At 35.0% G+C, this 22,024-nt stretch overlaps 1 protein-coding gene across 3 annotated transcripts in view; it reads right to left on the reverse strand.

The window, feature by feature from the left end:
• SEMA3D (semaphorin 3D) overlaps window positions 1–22,024 on the reverse strand; it is a 194,846-nt gene that overhangs the window by 84,585 nt on the left and 88,237 nt on the right. For all 3 annotated transcript variants that reach the window (XM_010344898.3, XM_074379343.1, XM_074379344.1), the window contains 2 exons: window positions 19,387–19,547; window positions 296–358 (listed from right to left, as the gene is read on the reverse strand). In XM_010344898.3, the coding sequence (XP_010343200.2) occupies window positions 296–358; window positions 19,387–19,547 (224 nt within the window). The remainder of the gene's footprint in view (window positions 1–295; window positions 359–19,386; window positions 19,548–22,024) is intronic.

Genomic DNA, 22,024 nt, shown 5'->3' on the forward strand with positions numbered 1-22,024 from the left:
CCGCGCCCGGCCATTTTTGAATATTTTAATGTGTTTCTAATCTTTATTGTAACAAAAATAATATTCAGAATTCATACATTAGAAAGTAAAGTGTTTCTAAATCTCCTGCATTTTGTAAATAATCTCATTGCTTTTGGTAAGGTAGTGATATTTCATTCTATAATATTCATGTAGAATATGTTTGTTTAGTCTGAAAAATAACACACTAATATCATTAATTCAATAATGCCCAATATAAACACTTGCTATCATATCAGTAGTTTTACAAAGATAATTTTTAAAATTTCATACTTACATTAGCATCTTTCCCAGCTAATTTACATAATTCCACCCGTTCCTTTGCAGCAGGCCAATAAATCTGCAAAACATTCCAAAGTATGTTACAATCTGAATATGCAAAACACCCTAACACTCTGCAATTCTGATTAGAGAGTGAATGTGTGAAATTGAAGAATGGATATTAAGCACGTTGTTAGGGTCAATGAGAAATTTGAGATTTAAATATTTCCCAAAGCCACCCCGAAAGTTTCTAAAAGTGTCTAGTACTATCCATTTTTGTTCTAGTTTTGTTCTAGTCTATCCATTTTGTTCTAGTTTCTATTTTAATGTGTGTAACAGTAGATAAATTATGTTCAGAGGTCCATAAGTTCTATTATGATGTCAACAGAATTTCAGATGAGCATTGGCCTCAATAAGAGGCTGTATTTACTATGTTTTTCTGTGTTTACTCAGAGTATAGTACATTATAATCATGTGCCATGAAGTGTTAGAAACAACTCTCTGTTAGAGCATAATTTCTTTCTCCAAGCCAAGGACCAGTGTGAATTTGTTGACAATACTTAACATGCTTGGAGCTCAGATGCATCTGCCACTTTAGCTAAACGTTTTATAAGCATTATTTTATTTAAACTTCACAATGACCCTCTGAGATGGCTGTACTTATTATTCCCATTTTGATGTCAGAAAACTTAGTCATATAACCTTTAAATCACATGTTGAGGACCACAAAACTTAAGGCAGAGCCACAATCTGACTCAAAGTCCATCTGACTCCTGAATTTGGGGGTCTCAACTATTACGTAAGTCCAGGGCTCTAAATGCATTGGTTGGTAGCTTTTAATTATGTGTCACAATCTTGAATTAAAGCCTTTTTTCTTTCTATTATATTCTGTCAGGAAGTTTTTGTAGGAATTCTGTCAAAGGTTTTGCAAAATAAAGTTTAAGCAGTTATGTTACTCTATTAACTTACAGAAAGAAATGCTCTCTGTTAATCTATAAGCAAGAAGGAACAAGAAAAGCAAGCTCCAAATTACTTATAATATATGCTCCAGGAGTTCTGGACAGACTTTTACTATGTTTCTCATGAATAGTAGCAGAAAACATTTTAATAGGTGAGGAAAAAAAGAAAATATCCTGAGGGAATATACTGAAAAAGACTTGTTAAACCTGGAATTAACAAAGGATTTAGAAGTCATTAATGTTTATATGATATTATCTTTATGGTGAAATTTTAGGATTTTATGTCTCAAAGAAGAGAGAATAGCATTCAATATTCTCATAGTAGACAAATACAATGAATTATTGAGATTCTAAAATGAAGTAAGATTGTTTACTTAGAGAACATCTTAACACTCACAAATTATAATCAAGTTATGCACATAGGCAGGTTGTAGAGGCAGCAGAAGGCTCAAATGATGAGCTAACCTTGATGAGGTACACAATGAAGACCAGAAAATGCTATTTATTCAGAAATGGTTTGAATCATTGTAGTGCTACTATCACACAACTTTAAATAGTAGCCAGCAATCAAATATCAATGAGCTACAGCAACGAAAAACAGTATGAATGGAAATTAGCAACTCATTATTAGTTCAAAAAAGAGTAACTCCCCAAAAAGCAAACAGCACAATTTCTATAGAATAAAGTTAAAAGCAAATAAAATAAAATGATTACATTTCAGGTATATAGGTAGATGGATTTAGAAAAATGGCAAGCCAAAATGGGAGAGGAGGGGAAGGATGACTTACTGGTAAGAAACAGGTTATTTACCAGACTCTAGCATTTGTGCTGGAGGTGCATTTTCAGGTGTTTAATGCATAATTAAGAACAAGAGAATAATGTAAGTTAGTAAATAGATATACTAAAATGGGCAATGCATGAACCAATGGTCAATGATTAGTTGTAAACCCAGAATCATGAAGCCATAACTTAATAAATAATCCAGACAGAATGCTGCAGCTGGCAAAAAATAGAAATGTTTCTTCAAATGTTTGTTATTTTTGTTCTGCTTGTTCCTTTGTTATTCACCACTGCTGGCAAGATATTGGACTGAGTGCTCTTTTAAAATTGCATCTTGAATTCAGAATCCTTAGATATGAGCTTATGAGCTCTCAAGTATCCTCTCACGTTTTTTTCTGCCTCCACTGGTACAATTGTATTATTATTTTTAATTTTGGTTAAAAACAGGTAACATAAAATTTGCCACTTTAACAATTTTCAATGCAGAATTCAGTTATGTTAAGTATATTTACATTGTTGTGCAACCAATCTCTAGAACTTTCTCATCTTGCAAAAGTGAAATGCTGTACTTGCCAATTCTTTAATATTACAGTGATTTTACAAAGGACCACTTCATGTCATTGGACTGAAAATAATACACAGAATACATATCCATAACCTTTCAATTGATTTAATCTTTTCAATGCACTCAACAAATTGATGCAGACCTTGTGCCTAGAAAGGGTGTTTTTTATTTTGAGAATATTTTTATTTTTTTCCTTTCTTTTTAACTTTTAAGTTCGGGGTACAAGTGCAGGTTTGTTATATAGGTAAATGTGTCATGGGGCTTTCTTGTAAAGATTATTTTTTCACTCAGGTATTAAGCCTAGTGCACTTCAGTTATTTTTTCTGATTCTCTTCCTCCCCCACCTTCCACCCTCCAAAAGGCCCCACTGTGTGTTGCTCCCCTCTATGTGTTCATGTATTCTCATCAGTTAGCTTTCACTTATAAGGGATGAGAACACATGGACACATAGAAGTCCATGTTATAAGTATTAGGTTTTCTGTTCCTGTGTTAATTTGTTACAGATAATGGTCTCCAACTTTATCCATGTTTCTGCAAAGGACATGATCTGTTTCTTTTTTTATGTCTGCGTAGTATTCCATGGCATACATGCACCACATTTCCTTTATCCAGTCTATCATTAATGTGCATTTGGGTTGATTTAATGTCTTTGCTATTGTGCTAGATTAATATTTCTTTGAGTCATTTCAGCATGTAAGATCCTGTTCTTCTTGTTTGTTTTAGATTATAATCAGGTTTAATCACATTTCAGGAATACCTGTAGGGCAAATGTCTATAGATTTGTTCAGAATTACATATTATACAAATAATAATATAGGAAACAAAGAAAAATATATAACTGTTTCATATTAAGTAAATGAGTCTTAAAAAACTAAAGATCATCACAGGGTTTTATTTTTTACTTCAAATCATAGTATTGGGTGATTGAGTTAAATTAAATTATGAGATCAATCATGCCTCCAAAAGTAAGTGTGAATATATTCATTAGTACTTCTAAGAAGAGGGATTTGTTTAAAGAATGACAAAATGTGAAAGCAATCTTTATATCATTTTTGAAATCTAAATAAAGGTTTCAAAGTTAGCACCAAGTAGTTATCTTCATTATTTGTTCATTAGACACATAATTATGAAGGGCCTTCTGTAGATCAGCCAAGATATAAATTGTGGTGCTCGTATCTGAGTCAGGATGGGAGATACAGAGTGGCAAGAGAGCACATGGGATGAAACCACTGTGCCCAGGGAGCATTGAGAATCACTTAACTGAAACAATATCTTTAGCAGTCTCTACTTTTGAGCCCCTGTTTTAAATTATTTGCTCTTAATTATTTCAACTCTAATATAATAGTTTGGTTTAGTTAGGTAGTTTCACTCTAATTTTGTCTTAGGGACTTGACACTAAAACAGCAGTTGCACATGTTTCTCTTTGCAAAGAAATACAAATCTCTAAAAGATGCTTTACTGTTTTTGTTGTACACTTTCAGTTATTGCTTATAAGTCAGATAATTGTAATTTGAGTTGCATCCTCCTAGTTTGATTAAGACATACAACTAATTACAAGCTTCAGATAATTAACCTTTTGATTAGCAAGTAAATGTTATATACAAGCCCAGGGATTCTGAGATGGAATCACAAAGAAAATTTTACTTCTTAACGTAAAATTAAAACCTTCAAAAATGGGATTTATTGAGATTATATATTGGCTTATTTTGACAAAGTGCTGTCAAGGCTTAGTCATCACAAACAGAATTATGTTAAACAAAAACAACCTATGATATCTAGTCTTCCAGACTCTAAACATTGACTTAGAAGGGGGAAAAAATCATTATAGCTGGGCCAATATTGCAAAGATGTCAATTTAATTATGATTTTTGGTGGATTTTTCTTTATTACAAACTACTTAGTCATTAGAATTGTTTTTTAAAAATATTCATTTTGATTCATAAGTGGTAAAAATTTAGAGATGGAATTTCCCTTAATTCAATCTAAAAACACAAAAAACAAGACAAAAACTTTGTAAAGATGCATCCTTATTTTTACATAAAGATGGTAAAATTTTCAATAATCTTTTGAAATGTTCTATGTATATGTCACATTATATATATAATGTTTATATAAGGCAATATATGTATAGTGTACAATACACACATAATAGCATTCCACTGTTTGCATATTTTTTTAGTCTGTGTGTGTAGTGTATATGTATAGGTGCATGTGGAGGGGGAAAATAAAGAGAGAAAGACAGAGACATATATAGAGGGAAAAATAGAGGTGTTAACTATAGGTGATTGGGTACAGAATAAGATATGTTTCATACATAAGCTGAAGTTTCAGCATATTTTGTTTAAGAACCTAAGAGGTACCTGTGTTCCTTCAATTATTTTAGTTGCCTAGCCAGTACACTTTGAGATTGCCTCACTATTAGACAAAGGCACACCACATAGTTAAAAATATAGTGTCTACATTTTAATAGATAATATAGATATTATATTTTTAACTACATCTACATTATCAATTAAAAGTCAGCCTTCAGGATCAATAGGTAATGTGAACAATTTTAAGACAGTGATTATTAATATTCTCACTGCTTTCTGAATTTATCAGCAACAAAATGCCATATAAATCATTTTGCACTGTACTGTGTTACACATAGTACCCTGACATATTAAAAGCTGCACAAGAGTACACAACAAAGCACATGTCCCTGTTTCTAAAAGCTGATGCAACTGTATTCATCCCTTAGAAAGTCATCCACAGATATTTTTCTTTTACTTATAGAAGAGAGTCATACTAGAAGCAGAGATGCCATTGCCTAATAGCCAGATTTTAACTGTTCTGAGATAGTCCCATAAAACACTAATTCTTTTTTTTTTTTTTTTTGAGACAGCCTTGCTCTGTCACCAGGCTGGAGTGCAGCAGCGCGATCTCAGCTCACTGCAACCTCTGCCTCTCAGGTACAAGTGATTCTCCTGCCTCAGCCTCCTGAGTAGCTAGCATGATAAGTATGGGCCAGCATGCCTGGCTGGTTTTTTGTGTTTTAATAGAGACAGGGTTTCACCATGTTGGCCAGGGTGGTCTTGATCTCCTGATCTCGTGATCTGCCCACCTCAGCTTCCCAAAGGGCTGGGATTACAGGCATGAGCCACCACAACCGGCTGAAACACTAATTCTTAACTAACCTTGTGCTGATGCACCAGATAGATTTTAAGGATATAATTTTGGTGGGCTGTGGCCTTTGGGATCTTAGAGCTTTGATATCAAGGACTGCAGATATGCAGAGAGCTTACTGTTGTACCCACATGCAGGAAGAGGAGACATCAGAAATCAAATAGGGATCTTTTCTGTGGATCCAGAAGAACCCAAGAATTACTCTCAGCTTACTTATTCAGGGTATAACCATTAATTGAAAAATTATTAAACAACACTTGCAAATTGGTTTTAATTTGAGTGCTGATTTTTATAGATCTAGTTGATAGCAGAAAACTGACAAACAGAAGTAAATAAATTTATAAAATTTCTTCACTTGGAAATAGTAGTTTATAGGTTAACACTGTAAAACAAGTATGTCTCATAAGCCAGGCCCCATATTCTACAATTTACTGAGTTGCTCATATTAGTATATTTAGGTTGCCTTTATAGTATTTCACAATTGATCATTTACAAAGGATTACTTTTTTCCAGGCTAACCTTGGAAGGCTCAAATATTATTGTCTAAACATATCTGATATTTTCTTTTAGAGTTCTATAGCTCACTAGTATGAAAAGAGACCATATTACTGAAATAAAAATTGTCTTCAGTGTCTCCATAAATAGGCTTTGTACATAAAGTTCTAGTTTAAACATACTTTTAAAATATTTAATAATTTTTAATGAAAATACAGCAGAAACTGTGTGAACTTAAAAATGCAGGCTGGGCGCGGTGGCTCAAGCCTGTAATCCCAGCACTTTGGGAGGCCGAGGCGGGTGGATCACGAGGTCAAGAGATCGAGACCATCCTGGTCAACATGGTGAAACCCCGTCTCTACTAAAAATACAAAAAAAAAAAAAAAAAAAAAATAGCTGGGCATGGTGGCGCGTGCCTGTAATCCCAGCTACTCCTGAATTGCCTGAACCCAGGAGGCGGAAGTTGCGGTGAGCCGAGATCGCGCCATTGCACTCCAGCCTGGGTAACAAGAGTGAAACTCCGTCTCAAAAAAAAAAAAAAAAAAAAAAAAAAATGCAACCTGTGATCTAGTTATATTGATTGCATTTGCTTATCTCTTTCCAAAATCCAACACAATTTTTGTCCTTTTAATAATATTTTTTTTACTTCACTTTGAAAAAGTGTTTAGAAGGGACTCACAAAATATTGCAGTGTCCCTAACAATTATTGTTTCATTCATTATTTATAAAATTAATGAACAATTATCTTTTAGTAAGGTGAAAATGTCAGACAATTTATTTTTAATTATTCAGTGTTAGGCAAGTTACAGAAACATTCAAATAATGATAAGACCTTATAACAACATCCAAAGGAAATTCTAGTTATATCTGCTCTTTGTTTTATCTTTGGAGAAGCAATTTAATTGACTCAAGTTAGCAAGTGCAAGGTCAGTCAAATGCCCCTTAGCCTAATTCAGAGATGTCAAAACAACTGAATGGGACACATAAAAGGAAGCTGCAACTTGTTCATAAAACTTAATCAAAGACAAAAATTCAGAACCCTTGAGATAGTGGCCATATCTTTCAAAAAACAGGATACAAGTTTTTGAATGGTTTTAAAGAAAAAAATATCACTCTGAATGGTATATGATATAAGGATTTGAAAAGCTAAAAGAGCGATGGCTACTCTGGGTTCCCTGGACAGGGAAGGTGTTTTCCTATTGTAAAAACAGAGCAAGAGAGCCAAAGGTAAAGCTTGCACAGTGGTTACTGGCCCGGCCTAGGTAGAAATTGTTACAGAAGTGAAGTTTAAGCTCTCCACTTTTAAAAAATATATATTTTTATATAAATGCAGGCCTACAAATTTTCCAAGAAAACATCCTCAGTACAGAAGATGGAGTTCTAGGCAGAGTCTAAAGTGCTCTTTTCCATGATCTTTCTTCATGAAGCCTTGGGTAACAACTGTCTTTCCCTTTCCCTTTCCTTATTCAGCTCAGGAGCCTCGTTTGCTTTTTAGCCTTCTTCCACCAACCATCTCTGTCTTCTACTACACTTCAGCTTATCACATCCATCCACTTTCTTTTCTTTTCTTTTTTTTTTTTTTTTTGAGACGGAGTTTCGCTCTTGTTACCCAGGCTGGAGTGCAATGGCGCAATCTCGGCTCACCACAACCTCCGCCTCCTGGGTTCAGGCAATTCTCCTGCCTCAGCCTCCTGAGTAGCTGGAATTACAGGCACGTGCCACCATGCCCAGCTAATTTTTTGTATTTTTAGTAGAGACGGGGTTTCACCATGTTGACCAGGATGGTCTCGATCTCTTGACCTCGTGATCCACCCGCCTCGGCCTCCCAAAGTGCTGGGATTACAGGCGTGAGCCACCATGCCCGGCTCTTTCTTTTTCACAGTAAGTTTAGTTTGAGACCTTTTTCTAGGTGTAAAGATGGATTAAATGCATTGCAATCAGAAGACATGAACCTGAGTCCCTACTGCACCATGGCTTGGCATGTGACTTTAGGTAGGTGTGAGTCTCAGCAGCCCAGCCTTAAAACACAAATTATTATCTCCACCACGTTAACCCACATTTGAACAAAATTTGCAGTGAATGTTTATTGAGCTTCTTTCTATGTGCCAGCTAATGTTGCTCTTTCAAGTAATACTTCATTATTATCTTCTAGGTAGAGCTTGTTCTACCTAAAATACATCTGACCTCTTCTAGATGATCCTTTCTTATAAACATGTGTTAATTTTATTATCACCTCCTCAGAAAGGTCTTTTCTAATAAGCAGTCTGAAGTAGTTTCCCAGGAACACCATTGATTTTTTTTTAACATAACACTTAACAATAAGTGCTATTTTACGTGTTTCCTTTTCTCCATTAACTCTCTATTCCCAAATTGAAGACACTATGAGCACACGTTTGACCTTTTTTATTCTCCACTATACTCTCAGCAACTAGAAGATTATCAGGAATATGGTAGAACCTCAATAAATATGCATTCCAAGGCTGGGTGCCATGGCTCACGCCTGTAATCCAGGTACTTTGGGATTACAACTGAGGTGGGCAGACAGCATGAGCCCAGAAGTTTGAGACCAGACTGGGCAATGTGGAAATGCCCTGTCTCTATTAAAAATACACACACAGGCCGGGTACGGTGGCTCAAGCCTGTAATCCCAGGAGTTTGGGAGGCCGAGGTGGGTGGATCACAAGGTCAACAGATCAAGACCATCCTGGTCAAAATGGTGAAACCCTGTCCCTACTAAAAATACAAAAAAAAATTATCTGGGCATGGTGGCACATGCCTGTAATCCCAGCTACTCAGGAGGCTGAGGCAGGAGAATTGCTTGAACCCAGGAGGTGGAGGTTGCGGTGAGCCGAGATTGCGCCATTGCACTCCAGCCTGGGTAACAAGAGCGAAACTCCGTCTCAAGAAAGAAAGAAAAAGAAAAAATATACACACACACAAAAAAATGTTAGCTGGGCATGGTGACAAGCACCTGTAGTCCCAGCTGTTCAGGAGGCTGAGGTGAGAGGATTGTTTGAGCCCAAGAAGTCAAGGCTGGAGTAAGCCGAGATCACATCATTGCAGTCCAGCCTGGGTAGCAGGAGTGCAACCCTATCTCATAAAACAAACAAACAAAAAAAAATAAAAGCACCTACCAATATGTATGGCACAAAAGAGAGAGAAATTGTAATATACCATACAAATTAATATAAATTCTAATAAATCAAAAAATGGGTTGGTAATTTAGAACTTGTGGTCCAATTATTCTTGTGGATGGACTTCAAACTTTTGTAAGGAATACCATTCATAACCTCGAATCCATGACTCACTGAAGTTTAGTAAACACTGACGTCCCATGTCAAGGAACATTGCTTCTTACTCCTACCACCTTTAGCAGCTGGCACAGAATCTTTGCATAGTGAATGCTCAATAATTATTCACTGAAAAGTGATCCACAGAGTTTCCCATAGAATTGGACACAGAGAAGGAGTTCTTGTCAGAGTTGTGGCGGAGTCTGAGCGGTCTGACAATAGCTCGACAGTCCATTACAGTGACCAGATGGGATCTGCACATCAGCACCCAGGCTAGGGAGCCAGTACATCCATGAACGAGTTGATTGTTTTAGCTCTGTGATTACTAGACAGCAAGTGCTCGGCAGGCAGTGGGAAAGATTAATAACATGAAACTAAGCAGGGTGCCTTATACTAAAAGTTATTTTATTTGGATGTCCCCATGGTTTCAAAGTGCTTATATTTTCTTAATTTCAAGTATTCAATAAGAATTAAAAGGCTGACACTTTTATCAATAACTTGATTTTAAGTGAGGAGGTTATTTATTCTATTCTTTTCCCACTATATAATAGACTTGCAGGCTGAAAAATTAGACAGAAATGTCTTATTCAGCCATAGAGTAAGTTAACAGAACTGGAATCAGAAGGTCATTGTGATTTATAATAGTATTTCTGCTTAAACTCAATATGACACAAGCAAATGTAGACTCCTCATGTATGAAAACTCTCGTTTTAGACTTCCTTAGAAAAAGGGAAATAACAAAGCTCGTTTTATGTCGGGCAAAGAGGGTGTTTAAATATTCTACTGAAAATTATCATATGCACACTTATAAACTCATTTAGATTAGTTATTTTCATGATATAAATGCTCAAAAATAAGGACATAGTATTGTGGATTTCAAGTAATCTGAGTATTTTTTATAATTACAAGTACAATTTTCATGTTAAGTATGAAAAAAATATAAAAAAAACATTACCATTGCAATGTAGAAGAAAACAGATTCTCACATATATAAATTTAGAATTATTTTACATTAAACCTCAATTCTAAGGTATCCCAGTTCTAGCTTAACAATTTATCTTTAAGTTTTATTCAATATTCTCTTTTAAATAATTCTGGTTACTTTTTGGTTCAATGATTCAAAGAGTAAAGTTTTTAAATAAATGTGGCAACCTAAATTTTATTTTTGCAAGGTGAAATAAAATCACCTCAGATTAGTCAATAAAAATATGGAGTTACCTTAGGTAGGCTATGAAACTTATATATTGTTTTGATACATCATTTTTTTCATTTGTTACACCCATGAGAGAAGTTCCTTTTTATCCACCAATATACTTAGAATATTTTAAAACTATAAAATATTTTACATAAAATGCAAATGTAAATTGCTTTAGACAGTAAATGTTCAAGTACTATACTGATTTTGCCTTTAAAACTTTAAGTAGAAGTTTAGCTAATAGTTTTATGTTGGGGTTCATTTAATGATCATCACTTTTTATTCCTAATATAATAATTGTTGGGACATTTTATATAAAAATCGAATACCCATATATACCAGTTTCAGGAGAAAAAGTTTATTTAAATTAATTGTATAAAACGATTAAGTATTATTTCAAAATGAAAATAAATTGAAGATAAATTTTGATAATTGTTTAAAAATGAGTCAATATATGTTCTGTACTCTCTTTTATCTGGATTCTCTGTTAAAGCTTAGCTTTGCTGGAACTCATTATAAATACGATTAAAAAGCATGGGAAACGATGTGTAAAACAGAAATTGTTTTAATTGATGCTATTTATAACCAAAAGGTAAATAATATGAATAAGAATATCAACACTCTTCATTTGTTTACTCCTATGATTGTAATGCGAATACATCAAGAATGACAGGCACTGAGCTTACCTGCAACATTTACAGGTAAAGCAATGTTCATCTGAGATCCTATTTTACAAATTTGACAATATAGCACAAAAAATGAGGTGCTAGCTCAAGAGGCAAACATTTTCAATGGTGGCCAAGAATCATTTAGACAACTGTAGGCATCTCCAAGCTATAAAGCAGTTGGGAACTGGAGACTACAAAGTCTTTCCTTCCCCTTTGGGAAAGACATTTCTTTGGAGAAATGTCTTCAACCATGAGTCCTACGTGAGTCCCACAACCCCCAGAAGTGAAAAGTAGTTGCAAGAGAAGGACTTTGATGGAACTTCATGAAGCATTTACTGTTGAATATGCTTTTCATGTGACACTGTAGACTAGTATCTAAAGGATGAAAGATTGACAAGCTGCAATAAAAACAGAAGACAGGCTTGATAGCTACATTGGTATCAGCCCACACTTTCAGAGTGTGTCCAGAGACAAAGCACATAATGGCTTTCCATGGAACAGATATAAACCATGCTTAAAAAACAAAAAAAGTCAGGGGGATGTCATAAGGTCATTTTATGCCCTGTTCAAGAGGGTTGAGTGAAAAGATTTCAGAAGCTAACACCTGGCAGTACTGCAATCTGTCTCAGGATAAAGTATGAGAACATACCAGTCAGAAGAGAAATGCACTCACCCAGAGAACTGCAAGAGAAAGAACTCCAGAAATGGGAAATTACAAACACTCATAAACGTGTCTATAAAAGAAAAGTAAACTCTATATATCTGACAAGGTCCGAAAGTTGAGAAGTGACATTCCTCTGACAATGTCAGTGGAGAAGACATTTCTCCAATCCCCTCTCTTTCTTCTTCCTTCTGATTCAACTCTGGGGGGTGTCATACACTGTGTCTAAAAGGTCCAGGGAGAGGAAGGAGCACTAGGTAGGGACCACAGAGAAGAAACCTATGAGCATGCCTTTGCTGTAGGACTCTCCCTGACACGGCAGCCCCATGCGGGGATAGGCAGATGGAGCAGCAGTTCAATTGTAAATGAGGTTGAAAGTTTTATTACATTAGATTAGACCTTTGAACTTCTAGGTAGTAGTTGCTGGTACTAAGAGTGACCTTGAAAACAATGGGACCTGCTGGAGTTACCAAACAGGCCCAAGGGAAGAACTTGACAGGATAGATTGAAAGGGATTGTAGAAGGTAAAATAAAGTTGTACTATTACACTTCATGAATTGGCATTCCAATTACTGTTGGATTTGTGTATAAAATTAATAATAATTGTGGTCTCAGAGTAAGCTTCTTTCTTTCCTTTTTTTGAGACAGAATCTTGCTCTGTTACCCAGGCTGAAGTGCAGTAGCACGATCTTGGCTCACTGCAACCTCCACCTCCCAGGTTCAAGTGATTCTCCTACAACAGACCCCCGAGTAGCTGGAATTACAGGTGTCCACCATCAAGCCTGGCTATTTTTTTTTTTTTTTTTTGATAGGGAGTCTCACTCTGTCACTCAGGCTTGAGTGCATTAACTCAGGTCAAGGCAACCTCTGCCTCCTGGGTTCAAATGATTCTCCTCAGCCTCTCGAGTAGCTGGGATTACAGGCACCCACCACCATACCCAGCTAATTTTTGTGTTTTTAGTAGAGATGGTGTTTCACCAGATAGGCCAGGCTGGTCTTGAACTCCTGACCTTGTGATCCGCCTGCCATGGCCTCCCAGAGTGCTGGGATTACAAGCGTAAGCCACCGTGCCCCGCCTATTTTTTGCATTTTTAGTATTGATGGGGTCTCACCATGTTGGTCAGGCTGATCTGAGGTGATCCACCTGCCTTGGCCTCCCAAAGAGCTGGGATTACAGGTGTGAGCGACTATGCCCAGCCAGAGTAAGCTTATTCCTTATTAGTCTACTTGCCTGTCCCTACAGTCCAAAGGAAGAGAAGGAATGAAGAGAAGAAATTAAGAGAAGAAAGAAAAGAAGGAAGGAAAGAAGGAAGAAGGAAGGAAGGGAGGGAGGGAGGGAGGGAGAAGGACAAAGAGAAAGACAGAGAAAGAGAAAAAGAAAAAGAAAGGGAGAAAGAAAGAGAGAGAGAAAGAAAGAGAAGGAGAGAGTGAGAGGAAAGAAAGAAGAAAGACAAAAAGAAAGTCAACGAACAAATGCTTGAATAATATAGATACAAAAGAAGTACTCAGCTTGCTAAGTCCTACGTCATTCTCTTTGTGACCCTTTGCTTGAATCCTGGTTTAGAGACTCATTCTATCCCTGCAGGTTTGAACTGCTTCCAAAATAAGTAATATTTTCATATGGAAGGATCCCAACAATTCATTAACTCAGAAATCCAACTAAGTAACATAACCAAACAAAGAGTATTGGATATTTTTTTTACCATCAACTATAACTCCATTAAAAAAAAAAAAGAGTGAGAGAGAGGGAGGGGAAGACTTTCAGCTTGTATACATTATTCCTGAAGTTTACATAGAGAAGGCTCTGGATTTTATATGAATTATTTCTAGAACTACTTCAGGCTCACTGAAGTAGTGAATGCTCACTTGTAGTCAAACTGACAGATACCATGTAGTTTCAAATCATTTGTTTGGAAACCACAGGTCCTTAAACCATACTGTACAAATGTCAAACACATTCATTATTATGATGTCTACACTGAACAGGCTTCTAATGCATCACTTATAAATAAATGATAAATAGATATAAATGTATATTCACAGTTGGCCATCTTTCTGAAGGACTATTAAAGTTCTTTTTTTTATATATGTCCTCTGACTCAAGAGATGGACTAGGATGCTAAGGGCTGCAGCAGGAAAATTCAGTTCCCTTAATTTAAACTATGAGAAATCTACATATAACCCCTCTTGGACTTTTGGCTAAGATCAAGTGAGAAACCTACATACAGAATAGAGAATAGACTCTTTTCTGCTCCATTTCTCAAATATATTTTTCCCAATTTGAACTGAACAACAAGAAAACCACAAACCCCAAGTTCCAAATTTCAATGCAAATATTATAAATTAACCAGTTACCATTAATCCAAATTTTACTCATCCATCTTTTGAAGTTTCAAAACCATGAACAAAATGTAATCAAAATGTTTGGTTCCTGAATATTCCTGCTACTTGAGATGTTAGATATAAGCAACTTATAGTTACTCTCCTTCCCTCGCAAGTTTGAGAGTTGAAATTAATGTATTTCTGGCCAATGGCTTTCGCAAAGAAAGAGAGGGTTTCGCAAAAGTTTTTCTTGCTGCTAAAAAGAGAGATATAAGTGATGATCTATTTTTCCACTTATATTTGTTTGTCTGGATGTGACCCATGAAAACTGTGGCAGCCATCTTGCTACCAACCTAAAGATAATGCCAACATCAAGAATGGTGGACAGAGAAGAACTGGATCCTTGATAACATGATTAAGCACATGATATTTTCATTTTTGTAGTCATTAAAACTGAACATATTCATATTATATAACATACTTTTAAAAATCAATTTTTTAAAAATCAAATTTAGGTGTCTTATTCTGTTAGCTATCTATTCTATGCTAATTGATAAAAGCAGTTTCTTTAAAAAGGAAAACTAACAAAATCATAAATTAAAAAAAAACACACACACTACCCACTGTTTTTTATGTATACGACACTGTGCAGTGTGCTAAAGGAGAATTAGAAGTCCATGAAAAGTTATCCTCTTATTGAAGGAATGTCTAATTTGGATGAAGACATATTGACACAAATGAATACTGATAACACTATCAGCTAGGACATCTGACATTGATATAAATATATAAAATGCTCTACTAAGCATGAAGAGCACTTAAATTTCCCACGGGTGAGGTGAAGGCTTGGAAAGAAAAAGGAGACGAGTGTAATTCAATAAATTCTTTCAAGAATAAAGAGGAGTGAAATGAGCAAGAAAGTGAAATCCAGAAAGTTTTACGCACAGAACTTGATAGTAAATTATTTTATAAATAATTAGCAGTATGCTTTGAGTAAAGGAGAAAGAGAGGGGTTGGGAGTGAGAAGCAGAAAACAGAGTTCATGTGAGAGAACAACGAAGAATAGTTAACAGTGAGACTGGAAACAGGGTGGAAATGGGCTAGGAAGAGCCTTAGAAGTCAGTGCTAAGAAGCCTGGAGTTACATTCAAGTTCATAGGAAAAATTGCCAGAGTTGTACAAGTGAGTGAGACACATTCAGACTTTTAATTTTGTGACGATAACTTTCACGGTTGTGGTGAGCAGATTAGATAGGAGAAAAGGATAAACGGAGTTAAAATGGTATTATCACTCACACTAGAAAAATATATTGAGATGTTTGCCACATTATCAGCTTGGCCTGTCAGCTGCGGCTTTTACTGGGACTGTGTCACAGCTCAGTCCTCCCTTTGCCTAACACTGCTTCCTAGCTTTCCTCCCACTGGGCTGATTCAAGAACACTCTCTTACAAGTTAATATTCATCTCAGAGTTGGCTTCTGGAGAAACTCAACTTACAACAAAAGTGTTGGAAGTGGTAAGTACAGTTCTAGATCCATATCCTTCTCTCGCAATGTGATGACTTCTGGGTGGTTCTGATTGGTCTAGTGTTGCCGGAAGAGACTGTCAAATAAACGCGTAACATCCTTCCAGAGCCTGTCCCAGAGAAAGAGTCCACAAGGCATTCCCTAGTTGAAGAGAGGCCTTAGGTACCAACTTTGGAATCGTTAAACTTTGTAATAGTTAAGTTGTGAAGTGTCACATCCTTGCAACGTATGCTTATACTTCCTTTTACGTCTAAGTCCCTGTAGAAATAATCCTTGCCGGGCCCAGTGGCTCACGCCTTTGGGAGCACTTCAGAAGCACTTTGGGAGGCCGAGGCGGGTGGATCACAAGGCCAGGAGGTCTAGACATTCCTGGCTAACACAATGAAACCCTGTCCCTACTAAAAATACAAAAAACTAGCCAGGCGTGGTGGTACACGCCTGTAGTCTCAGCTACTCAAAAGTCTGAGGCAGGAGAATCGCTTGAACCTGGAAGGCCGCGGTTGCAGTGCAGAGATGTACCACTGCACTCCAGCCTGGGCCACAGAGCCAGACTCCCTTAAAAACAAACAAACAAACAAAAACAAACAAACAAATAGTTCTTCCCAAAATTTTTTTCAAAAAAGACAAAAACAAATTCATAATCTCATCCATATTCTTTAAATGCCAGAGAATTTGAAAAACAACGAAATAAAAAATAACTCAGTCTACTTAATTTTTATTTTCTAGATAGTGAAAATGTTCCCAAACAATCCAGATAATCTTGACTTTCTTCCTTGGCAATTATTTATTTGTCAAATATTTACTAATTATATACCTGCACTATTCACTCTAGTAGACTCAAAATCTAGTCTGAAAAAGAGCAAAAATAGTAAAAATGTATTATGAAACAATTATTACAAAATTCATTTTGTGAATGATTTTGCTATAATTTCTGGTGATTCTACACTGAAAGCCCATGGCAAATATAAATGATAATGGCCTTTTTATCAATAGACACAGCCTTGCTTGTAGAAAGCATCCAAATACATATGTATTGTAAATTTTACTAACTTTAACTATTTTCTACAGATTTTTTTTTTTTTAAATTCCAAGGGGGGAAAAAATCCCAACCAATTACTGATAATTCAATTATGTGCTGTAGATTGCTTTAACTCTGAAGAGTACAAAGGATACCCTTCAGCCCCTCCAAGTCCCAGCATATGTGGTTTCCTCTACAGAAGAGGTTGGATCTTTGCCAAAGGGCGCTGAGCCAATGCAAACCAAGTGGGTCTAAACACTGCTACAGTACTACATTTTGACACTTATTTGCTACTGTCGAGTATCTTTAGCACTGGAGTGATTTATATAAATTGGAATGGTGGATACCTATATAACATAAATCATTACCTTTGCATACATAATCCCCTTATGGATTATACATTTTATAGAGAAATAAAAAAAATCAGTCATGTAGATACCTAATTTTATAATGTATTCAAATAACTTTATTTTAATAATATAAGATAAATTTATATTTCATAAAAATTTACTTTTTAAAATAATTAGCACATTTCATGCATGGAACATAGCCAAAGAAAGATTTGCTTAAAATAGTCACAGCAGGAAGTTATGCTATAAGAATTTATTTTAAGCAATGAACTAATACACTCAGTTCAGATAAAGGGACTTTTTCTTCCAATCCCTGAAGGCAGAGAACAGAACAAGAACAAATTCCCTTAAAAGTATGAATTGCTTTTACTAGCATACTAAAACTGAGACATATTAGGAAAAAGTGCCATTTAAGCTATGTAGCATCTCTTAAAGCAAAATTGCAAAGTTAACTAAGATTTTTCTTCCTTGGCCTCTTTCATAGAACATGTTATCCCCTGCTAAAATATTAACTCAAAATTAAGATTTTACTTGATGCCATCAATTGGCTCTTACTAGGAGTATGAGTACTTTTAAAAGGAATTCCTGAAGAAAAAATACAGTCTTAAGAAAAAATGGAATAGAGCTATAATGTTAGAATGGAGGACAAACTTTCAAATTCTAGTACATAATCAACTGCTTATTTTATCTTACTCTAAACACTATCCAGGCTACGAGATAACAAACTTTTTAAAAGATAGTCATGAGTTTCTTACTGTGTTCGGATTAACAGAAGTCAAAAACAATTGCTAGCAGTATTTTAGCCCTCACTTTTTCTTCTAAAAACACAGATTACATGAAATGTATACATATATGTTTGCAGAAATTATTTATTAAGTTTGAGCACTTACAATAAATAACTCCTTTTCCTGTGGTAGGCCTTAAAAATGTGTGAAAGAATGACTTAAAAGTTAGTTGATTTAAACCCAAATACCATTGTTCTATTTCAGGAATTAATTAAGTAATGTTAACACATATGAAGATAAATGTTTTATGCAGACTAAAGCCCTGAGAACAGATAATTCTATAATAATGGAGCAACTGATATTTGGCTAGTAAATGTCACAATTAGAGGGTTAAAATTGTCATTGTAGATGAATACTGTATGTAGCTTCAAAGTCGAAGGTCTTAGGATGGCCTATAAACAATTCTCTTTGAACAAGAAGAACTCAATATTAGCAACTATTGGCTTTGACCCTTGCAATTGCTCCTAGTCTTTTTTTTTCTCAATACTCCTGAAAATGATTGTTTAAAAAGACAATAGAAGATGCTTCATAGATGCAGAATAGATCTGATACTATGTCATACTATCAGTCATGCAGTCTCTGCCAGTGTTAGCATCTATCTCTGCTTGCATAGTTATTGATGTTTGCTAAAGTACTAGTTAATAGGTAATATCTAATGTGTGGCACCCTTTCCTCTGGGTTTCATACTGGTAGTTGAAAACGTAGGACATGGTAGTAATTGCCTTTTGAATTTAAAATTACTAGTGCATATTTCTTTTTCATGGTGAAATTGTCTTAATGAACCCATAGTTGGGGTATTATTTATCTTTACCAGCTGACAGTGATTGACTTATAGGAGAAAACCATTCAGATGTGAAATGAGAGTGTGAAAAAAGCAGTAATGATATTTGTTACTATAGCCACATTATCAGTTGAAAGTATGCTTATTTGTGAACTGAAAGTTAATAAAATTTAATTTTACAATTGTTGTAGATAAAAATATTCATTCTTGATGTATATAACTAATTTGTCATTTTTTTCAATCCAAAACTTTGCATTTTCATTATATAGCCTAGTGCATTATCAACTAATTTTGATGTTTTTCATTTATACTTTCAAAGCTTTTATTATTATATTTATTCACTCTTAATAAAGAACAAGCATGTGTACTTAAATCCATAAAAATCCAGAATGTGTATCAGAGGCAATATATTCCTTAAGTATGTTACTTTTTGACATGTACATGATATACTTAATTTGACACTGAGTCATGTAAAACAAAGCAAAACTAAATAGGAGAATAGAGATGAAAGTAAATGAATGTAATCAAATGTATACATAAATATACTCACCTTCTTAAAATTTTTGTTTATGTCAACCAGACTGAGTAGAAAGATGTGATCTTTGGCTCCCAAGAGCAGCCTGCCTCTCTCCTCATCTAGCAGAAGAGTTTGAAAATCCAGTCCTTCTGATGAACCCAAAAAGGGAATACAGCTATTTGAAAGCAGCAAGTCTATAGAAAGAAAAAAAAAAAAAAGAGGAAGAAAAGAAAAAAGAAAGAAAGAGAGAAAGAAGGAAGGAAGGGGAGAAAGGAAGAAAGAATAAAAGAAAAAAAGAAAGGAAAGAAGGAAGGAAGAAGGAAAGAAGGAAGGAAGAATTATTAATAGGCAAAGTATTTACTTGCCTAAATATACACATTGTCCCACTTTGTAAATGAATACATACAGCATAAAAGCACCAATATAACTATATGTAATTACAATTTTCAACATGATTTAGAAATAGATGTAATATATTTGCACTTCAATATTTATGTATGAAAAATACAGAGTATCAAAATATAAATATAAAACATGTAAATACACAAAAAATTAAATACAAAATATTTTACAATCATGTGTTCACATTCTTAAATTATAATTTAGAGTATCTATCTATGTTAATGTTATCAAACCTATAAAATTAGTCAATGTATCATCAAATCAAGTGTGTCAAAAATCTCTTAGCATCTTTCCCCTACTTTTAAAAAAATACACTTCTTTTGGAGTGGTTTTAGGTTCATAGCAAAACTGAGAGGGAGATACAGAGATTTCCCTTATACCTCTTGCCTCACACATGTGTTGCTTCTCCCATTATCAACATCCCCCACCTCAGTGGTACAATTGTTACAATCAATAAACCTACACTGACAAATATTAATCATCCAAACTCCATAGTTTATGTTAAGGCTTAATTTTGGTGTTGTGTGTTTTACTGATTTAGATAAAGAAATAATGACAAATATCAACCATTGTAATATCATATAGAGTATTTCCGCTGCCCTAAAAATCGTCTGTGCTCCACCCATTCATCCTTCTCCCCTACTGCTCCCTCTGACTGCTCCCTCTGGCAATCACTAATTTTTCTACTGTCTCCAAAGTTTAGTTTGTTACAGGATGTCATATATGTAAACATACAGTATGATGCCTTGCAGATTGGCTTCTTTCACTTAGTAATATGCATTTAAGTTTGTGCCATGTTTTCATGACTTGATAGCTCTTCCTTTATTAGTGCTGACTAATATTCTATTGTCTGGATGTACCACAGTTTATTTAAACTTTTACCTACTGAAGAACATCTTCGTTGCTTCCAGGTTTTGGCAAGTATAAATAAAGCTGCTGTAAACACCTGTGTGCAGGTTTTTGTGTGGACATAGTGATATGATTTTACTGTGTCCCCATCCAAATCTTACATTGAATTGTAGCTTCCATGATTCTCACATGTTGTGGGAAGGACTCGGTGAAAGATAATCGAATCATGAGGGTGGTTTACCCCATACTGCTCTCATGGTAGTGAATAAGTCTCATGAGATCTAATGGTTTTAGAAGGGGAAATCCCTTTTGCTGGGCTCTCATTTTCTCTTGTCTGCCACCATGTAAGATGTACATTTTGCCTTCTGCCATGATTGTGAGGTCTCCCAGCCACGTGGAACTGTGAGTCTATTTAACTTCTTTTTCTTTATAAATTGCCCAGTCTTGAGTATGTCTTTATCAGCAGTGTGAAAATGGACTAATACGCATAGTTTTCAACTTTTTTGAGTAAATATCATACAAAGGAGAATGATTGCTGGATCTTCTGTGTAGGTTTGTGAGAAACTGCTAAATTGCTTTCAAATGTCTGTACCACTTTGCATTTCCACTAGCAATGAATGAGAATTTCTGTTGCTCCATATCTTCATTAGCATTTGGCGATATCAGTGTTTTTGATTTGGGTCATTCCAATCGATGTATAGCAGTATCTTACTGTTTCAATTTGTATTTGGTTGATGACATATGATATGGAGCACCTTTTCAATATGCTTATTTGCCATTTGTATATGTTCTCTGATGAGATGACTGTTAAGATATTTTGTCCACTTTAAAAAATTAGGTTGTTTTCTTATCATTGAGTTTTAATAGTTCTTTGTATATTTTGGATAACAGTCTTTCATCAGATATATCTTTTGCAAATATTATCTCCAGTCTGCAGCTTGTCTTTTGACCATCTTACTTTTCATAGTATTAGATTGATGCCTGTGTTGGAAGGATTTAAAGTTTTCTATTTCATATGTGCAGAAAGAAGATGTAAAGAAAGAACCTGAATCCCAGAAAACGGATTCTGAAAGAGATAAGACCCTGAACCAATAATCCAGTAGTGATATCAAAAATTTAACACTAGAATTGATCTTGAAATCAAATCAGTGCAAATCCATAATTATATAAATGAAGCCATTTAATCTTTTTGAGGTGAAATCACATGCCCTAAAATCACAAAACTATGTAGCCACAAAGCTGATAATTGAATAGGAGTCCCCAGTCCTTTTTTTTTTTTTTTTTTTTTTGACACTTCTCTTTTGGTCCCAATTCTTTGTTTTATTTATAATTGTGATATGCACAGACTCCTATAAGTTATCCATATCCTTTCACTAGATTCTACCTCAAGTACTTTCAATATTATCTTATTTTTTAAAGT

This window comes from Saimiri boliviensis, chromosome 10 (assembly GCF_048565385.1).
Source record: "Saimiri boliviensis isolate mSaiBol1 chromosome 10, mSaiBol1.pri, whole genome shotgun sequence".
NCBI lineage: Eukaryota > Metazoa > Chordata > Mammalia > Primates > Cebidae > Saimiri > Saimiri boliviensis.